Source organism: Lytechinus variegatus, chromosome 1 (assembly GCF_018143015.1).
Source record: "Lytechinus variegatus isolate NC3 chromosome 1, Lvar_3.0, whole genome shotgun sequence".
Classification (NCBI taxonomy): domain Eukaryota; kingdom Metazoa; phylum Echinodermata; class Echinoidea; order Temnopleuroida; family Toxopneustidae; genus Lytechinus; species Lytechinus variegatus.
In genome coordinates, this window is record NC_054740.1 from 78,784,000 (window position 1) to 78,791,462 (window position 7,463).

General features: G+C 39.9%; 1 protein-coding gene across 1 annotated transcript; it reads left to right on the forward strand.

The window, feature by feature from the left end:
- Positions 1 to 2,981: 2,981 nt before the first annotated feature.
- On the forward strand, positions 2,982 to 7,118 carry LOC121406560. Its single transcript, XM_041597570.1, has 5 exons — positions 2,982 to 3,194; positions 3,802 to 3,932; positions 4,327 to 4,707; positions 5,047 to 5,306; positions 5,581 to 7,118. Exons 1-5 carry the CDS (start codon positions 3,109 to 3,111, stop codon positions 6,916 to 6,918), a joined length of 2,196 nt encoding a protein of 731 aa, XP_041453504.1. The 5' UTR covers positions 2,982 to 3,108; the 3' UTR covers positions 6,919 to 7,118.
- The last annotated feature ends 345 nt before the right edge of the window (positions 7,119 to 7,463 follow it).

Sequence of the window (7,463 nt, forward strand, 5' to 3'; positions counted from 1 at the left end):
GATCACTTCCAAACGACAACACGACGACTGATTAATGTCCTATCTGCGATCAATTGAAATTTGAAGACGACGACGAAAAGAAAACACAATGATAACAACAATAAATTACTGTTCGTGAGTCTTTGTAGTGCATTCAAGAAGATATCGAAACTATTTGTTTTTAAGTATAACCGGAGCGGACGAGACCACTTCACCACATAGACAACCATATTCAAATTACTAGCACATTTACAACTAATACAAGGGAGTATCATTTAGGTAAAACTGCGAGTACAACCTTATACATCGTGGTATAAGCTGTTTGAAGAACATCGACTGACTGCTCCACAAAGTCGCTACAAAAAATGTTGAAAAGAATAAGTGATTTTGTAGGTTTAGACTCATCGATGATAAAACCCGTAGCCGACAGACGTTATAGTTATATTATGCTCGGATTTTCTAATATTGTATGAGAAGAAGAGAATTTTGAGTCTGTGACTATGGGACGACGCCGACCTCATATTTTTTTATTAGGTGTTGTGATTTTCTCCGAACTGATTCCTCTTAGTTTTGCAGATGACTGTTATGGTAAATACAAGTTTATCTTTTATTTATTCTTTCTTGTACAATAAAGTAAATTTGTGTTGTTGATTGGATAAGTTATCTGATACGCTATAGGCACGTAAACATGTTTGATGTACCATTTATAATGTGTTTGATAGGTGGCAGAACTCGGAGCATTTTGCACACGGATTTTGAAATAGCTGATAATAATAACGATAACAATAATGATAATAATGCTAGCATTTATAGGGCGCTTTATACGGGTGTTTCAAGCGCACAGTTGGGGTGTCTAAGGTAAACAATGAATCTATTAAAAAAACATGCTAGTGTTGAGTAAAGCTGAGTTTTGAGGTCGGATTTTAAAATCCGCGGAAATAATCTGAAAGCTAATAGGCTCAATATTAAAGTATGTAATCATCTAGTATCACACATTATTGGTCCTTATATTTTCATAGTTATGACCACATTTTAAAAGGTTTAACCTTTGTTAAGATTCTGATGTCGACGCCTCTGCCGCCACCGTGGGAATAGTGGCCCGTATTTCGGACTTCTCACAGACGAGACCAAAGAAAATCATAAAAGTGAATGTTATTTATTATTAAAAGCCGTTTCATATTCATTTCGATAAGACAATCGAAAATGAATCTAAATCTTTTTAACAAATGTATATTTGACATATCTACTTCGGAATGAGTACATGGGAAAACTATCTGATCAATTTCGAGGTATCAACGTCACAGAGCTAACGATTCACTTTACCCTAAGAGTTCAGACCATTGCGACAGAACAGTCACTGTCATGACTGTAGAAATACCTAGTTCTAACAATCATTAATCGAAGGATGAATTCAAAACTTGAATAACGCATGTTTTAAGACTGTAGAGTGACACTGATCGGATACATCTAGGGAAACTAAATAACAAAGTCTAAAGTTCACTAAAATCAATAATGGAAATGCTAATTTTTGGAAATTTGAATGGAACATATCATTTTATTTGAGTTTTAAATAATTGAAAGAATACTAATATAACCATTTTGAAAGATTGCAAGCCTTTATTTCGGAGTAAAGGCCAAATTAGTTTCAAATCGTAGCCAATCGTACGACTGCTATGACGTCATTACGACTAGATATTGAATTCGCTTTTATTCTAAGAAGGATGATAGCATAGTCACAGATTTGAACATGGGTATTCGGTATTCGTACGATGATTTAGAACATTACACAGTAAGATATTCCAAGTCTCAATGTTAAGCCCCTTTCACAATTGACGACCAGTGTTTACGATCGCCGGGGGGAGGGGACTGCCCCCCCCCCCGACGAGTCACAACTCCTTAGGTACGCTAGTGTGGAGGTCGTACAACATTTGCATAGTTTTTTTCTCGATCTCTTGGTGTCTTGCGAGCACTCGCAGTCGTTGTAGACGATCGCACGAACTCTAGGTGGTCGTGACTTGTCGTATCTGAACTTTGAACATGTTCAAAATCCAAACGTGATCAAATACGATCGATTCACTAGCATCAGATTGTACCATCGGTCTGGAGACCCAGCGGCGTATCCAGGATTTTCCAAAGGGGGGGGGCAAATTTTTTGAGGATTTCTGGTCCGCAAAAAAAATTTAACAAGCAAAAAAAAGGAAGGTCTTCAAGTTCACAGGAGGGGTCACACGTCGGTTTTCTTTGCATTTTTTCGATCCCCGCAGGATCAGTTGTGACTCGTCAGGGGGCAGGGGTAACGTCCCCTGCATGAGTTGTGACTCGTCGGGGGGAGGAGACTGCCCCCCCCCCCTGACGAGTCACAACTCCTTAGGTACGCTAGTGTGGAGGTCGTACAACATTTGCACATGTGCTAGCTCCCTATAGAGACCAGTCTTGCGATTCGGTGCGATAATAGGCCATAGGACTGTTGTAAGACCGATCGCAACGGCTTGCAACATTGCACTACCGTTGAATTCGCATGTATGCGACCGTTCCACTCGTAGTCCCTCGTGCAACACCCGCATGTGATCGCGCGAGCACAATAAGAGCATATGCGACTTACTCCTGCAACGGGGTTTACTGGTTGTTTTTGTTGTACGACAGCTATTGCATTTGTGAAATCCTCTGTGCGATCTTATGAGATGACTAGCGATTGATGCCTGTTGCAACCTGTCGCACGACCAAAAGGTCGCAAATGGTCGTACGTCAATTGCGAAAGGGGCTTACGCATCATATTATACTATACATTTTTTTCTGAAATCGGGTCGCAGACCAATCGTAACGTGTGTGGTCACCTCTACATACTGACATTACGCACGAGTAACATGAATGCATCGGTAGGCATACACGTGAGCAGACAAGATATTATTATTATTTATTTCGGCAATGAAGTTGTTTAAATGAAAAAAAATGTGATAACTCGCAATGACAATGAAGCTTTTATCTCCTTCAGGCAAGTTACAGGAAATCACTATCCCACTTGACACGAAAGGTCAAACCTTTCAATTCAGCTTAAACACGAATAAATGCTACAACGCATTTGCCAAAGATGAAGATCATAGATTGAGACTGAGCTTCTCCAGTTTTGAAATGAATGAGGGATATGACTATGTGGAGGTTGGCGATCTCTGGGATAAAGAGACAAGGTCGAAAGATAGCTTACTCGCTCGGTTCAGGTATGGTTGTATGATCTTATCTTCTTGAACATGTCGAAGATCAGTGTGGTTTAGAGTCCCTTCATTGAAATGAGTCAATTTACCAGTTATTCTCTAAAACCTAGATAGAGATACCCTTGTTTATTTATATTTGCATGACACTGTTTATTTCTTTCAATCGTTTACTACTTGTTAAAGGACCCCCCCCCCCGACCACTAGTTATGCTGGTTTGATTTATTTCAAATTCATTAAAATCAACTTACTGCCGCGATGACTTAGGGTCGTTTCAAACGTAAATCATTGTTATGATGATTGCAATTCGTCTTTAGGATCACCGGACCTTTCACACGGAAAATTAGTAACGTAATTTGAGTGAAACTGGAAATCACCTCCGGAGTGGAATTTGAATTCGTGATTGTGATTTGCGTTCGTGATTCTACTTTGGTTTTACACGTGCTAAAATTCGTCATGAGCCTTATTTCTAACTGGAGTCATCATCCAAATTACGATTTTGTGTACCGTGTGAAAAGGCGGTTAGCCATTTTCTTACAACTGGAATACATTTTCATGATGATTAACCACTCGGTTATGTTCCTTTGTTTTCAACACTCCTTTTCATCGTTAAAGTGGGCGTGTTCTTCCCAAAGATGTCGTTTCCTTGAGCAGCGGCATGTGGATTGAATTTCTCGTTAACGATAAAATAGTTGAGTATGATAGAAGAATGGTGGAGTTCACTGTGACAGCTGAAGAACGACAAGGTAAGATAGCCATATCAAAGTGACGTCTATCCATATCAAACCGATTTGAGTGAAGTGAATTGAAACAGATTAACGAAAATTTACCTAAAGCATTTGGAAACTCAAAATTGAAGCGTTTAGAATTATGTTGTATGCATTTATTAAAAAAAAATCACAGAGTGTTCACCAGACTAGTGCAAGAATGCGAGTCACATTGCTCGCGAATACTAGTTCGTATATAACAATTTTATTTTTTAAAGTAATTCGTTTTATACAAGCATGACAATTATAAGATTGGGGAAGCTTCTCTTATTTTAAAGTTGTTATCCGTTTGGTTAAAAAGGTTAAAGAATGACATTGAGCGAAAAATCAAAACAGTACATGCCTCTTTATCCATGCTGAATCATTTCCTCAGTTGACACCAAGCTACCATGCCCGACCCAACCACCTCGGAACATGTCACACCCGGCGTCGGAGGGAAACTACAGCAACAACGACTACCAGCTCTGGTGGATACAAACAACCTCACCGTGCAACATCACAGTATATCCGATAGAATTTTGGTTAGGGCAGCAATACGACTTAGTCTTTCTGACGGAAAACATCAAAGGACCATTCCAAAGGCACACCTCCTTCAATCTTACTGGCAGGAGAGAACTGCAGTATCTCCAAGGGAAGGCTTATACATCAAAAGGCAAAGACCTGGTTGTCGTTTTCACTTCTAATTTTGAAGTTCAGAGGCCCGGATTCACCTTCATATTGTCTGCAAATTCTACTGACGGAAAATATCCGACATGTGAGTGGAGGCACGTTTTTACTCTTGTTCACAAAACTCGATTAGCATAGTTTTTGTAATGGAAACTAATGCAAAATAAATCAAAGGGTGATTTTGTAAACAAGTTTTCAAAAACAATTATTACAATTATTACGATAAGAACGTACAAATTTACATCTTTGAAAAAGACAATGAACACCTTTCAAACGTGCAACTTTCGGGTTATTGCGAAAGGTGATGCGTTAAACTCTTTTCCTCGAGGGCGTTATGAGCCTAAACTCATAACGTGATTCTTTTTTCACAGTGTTCTTTTAAGAACAAGTTTTAAAAAGTAATGCCTGTAAAAATATCTTGTTGCAGATGCTCCGACAACGGAGTATCCAAGCAAGTCCCAGATGTACCAAACAACGTCAGTGACTACTATACATATTGGTCAGGAAGATCAAGAACATAAAACAAAATTCTCCCTTATGGTCGTTGGTGTGTCTACAGTCGCTGTTGCAGTATCGGCTCTTCTCCTCGTTGCAGTGGTCAGATGCTATATTTCTGGCTCAAAGACTGGGACCTACAGCAGAGACAGTTGGAACAAGTACTGTCCTACTGCCAGATCTGCATCTTCTGTGAGTTTCATTCTCGATTACTGTTAGTTTATCACCTAAAGGATTGTTGTTAATCCAACAAGGTCTTGCACCAATACGTTTTCTCGGTTTGAAATCGCAAAGAGCGCCCATTCCATGCATATCCCCCAAAATAATTATTCTTGATAGGTATTGACTCTTTAAACTCCATAAATGAACTGACTTTATTCCTTTATCTTGACAAGCCATTGCAGCAAATACCGCTTTTACAATTTTGTAATTATTAACTCTTGAATCGCTTCTTGTTCCATTGCAGGGAAGTTCTCTTGGTCGCTTCATCTCCTTTTTTCGTTACCCTGACGAAAGCTTCAGTGAGGGTTACTCATCTGGAACACTCTCATCAAATACTTATTCCTCTGGTTCCTTCAGTGGTGGTTCATCCCTGTACAGTAGTTATACTTCATCCTCAAATTCCTACCGATCCTCCATCTATGCTAGAATACGTACGCTATTTAGTACTCGTCATGACAGTGACGACTTTTCCGTTTTTCGTGGATCTCCTTCGGGTAATCTTCTATCCACATTTCATCCACAAAGCTCGGAAAACACACGCTCTGAATCATCAGATGAAGAACATCCCGTCCAGACCGGAGATCCGAATTCGTATAGACGATTATCATTTAGAGCGATAAGGAACGCGTTCCAAAATCAATTGCACAGAACTCCTATGACTAACTTGCTATCAGTGAGATCAAGTTTTTCACGGAGCACGGATAGAACGAGTACGGAAGGTTCGTCGCAGGATATATATTCTTTAGTTGCCGATGGGGAGGCCGACGAGAATAATGATGATTCTTTTTTCACAACTGACACAACAGCAAGGATGAAAGTACAACATACTTACTTCAAAGGCTGCACACTTGGATATGATCCTATTTCGCAGCCGGTACAGAGTACTGCAAACCTGATACCCGGTGGGTTAGATGGCGCTCCTGCAATGGATCAACAAGAAATCATTTTAGGACAACATGAAGCAGGTGATAGAGCACGGATCACCAGACCACGAAAAATATTGCACACCTATTTCCAAGGACAGAATAGGTTAAGCTCAGGTCGTTGTCGAAGGAGTTCACTGGGGAGGCCGCTGCCATCAATTCCAGATCGACAAAGAGGAGATGATGACAGGGAGACACTGATAAACAATGTCACGTATGAAACACTTTCTGTAGATTCCAAGTTTGCTCTTGATCGGGAAACTGGTACTGATTCTTCAAAATTACGTGCCGATGATGATTCTGTACATAGACATGGAGACCGAAGCGAGAGGGATGGCAGAAACCTATCAGGGTATGAAGCCAGTGGGAGTACTGAAGATCATCATGATGAATCAAAGACTAAAGACCACTTACTGCATCACATCTCCCCTCAACCACTCAATGGTTTAGCATGCGCATGTACGGTAGATGATAATCCTGACGATACACCATTTCCACACAGTGACCGCATTGTTCTAACGAAATCGAATAATGCGAGATCTGATAGCAATGAGCTACATGATGAATCAACATCACCTTCAGAAATAAGTCAGCTCTATAGTAAAATGAACAAAAGAAAGATTTTACATACGTATTTCAGAGGACATGCTCAAACTTAGAGTGATTTTGAGGCATTATGCTCATAATAATGGTGCTTTCGAAAACACGTTGGAAGGGAAAGAGGACCTGCCCATGAAGGATGCAGGTTGGGGAGGAAATTCCATTGAAAAGTGGATACCATGCGCGACCAAGTGGTCTCGAAAACCACCATAAATATGTATTTTCCATATTCAGAAAATGCACCCCTTAACAAGTCTGTAACAAGTATTGGCGTATGAAACCCTACCCTTAACAAGTATTGGTAACAAAACGATACCCTATATGTCACGGACGTCGGTTTTACCTTTACCTACATCATTGGGTTTAGATTACGGCCCCACCTCTCACACCTCGCGCAAATCGGACTCTAAACACGTTGACTGTTGAGGCAAAAAGTACATCCTTTATAAAACATTTTAAGTATTTTTTATACCCTCGCAAATTGACCCTAAACACGTAGCTTTCCTAGCAAAATAAATAGGGCAAGGCGGGTAAGTTGTGACACTTTTTGCTTTTTGCATGTTAGAATTGATATGGCGAATGATCTTGTAGAAATAAGTACCTT

What these genes read in the sequence shown, in the direction of transcription:
- LOC121406560 (XM_041597570.1), top strand. Translation starts at nt 3,109, where the DNA reads ATGAATGAGGGATATGACTATGTGGAGGTTGGCGATCTCTGGGATAAA. An exon ending in AGCTTACTCGCTCGGTTCAG is followed by an intron (nt 3,195 to 3,801) that starts GTATGGTTGTAT and finishes TCATCGTTAAAG; the next exon opens with TGGGCGTGTTCTTCCCAAAG. An exon ending in CTGCCAGATCTGCATCTTCT is followed by an intron (nt 5,307 to 5,580) that starts GTGAGTTTCATT and finishes GTTCCATTGCAG; the next exon opens with GGAAGTTCTCTTGGTCGCTT.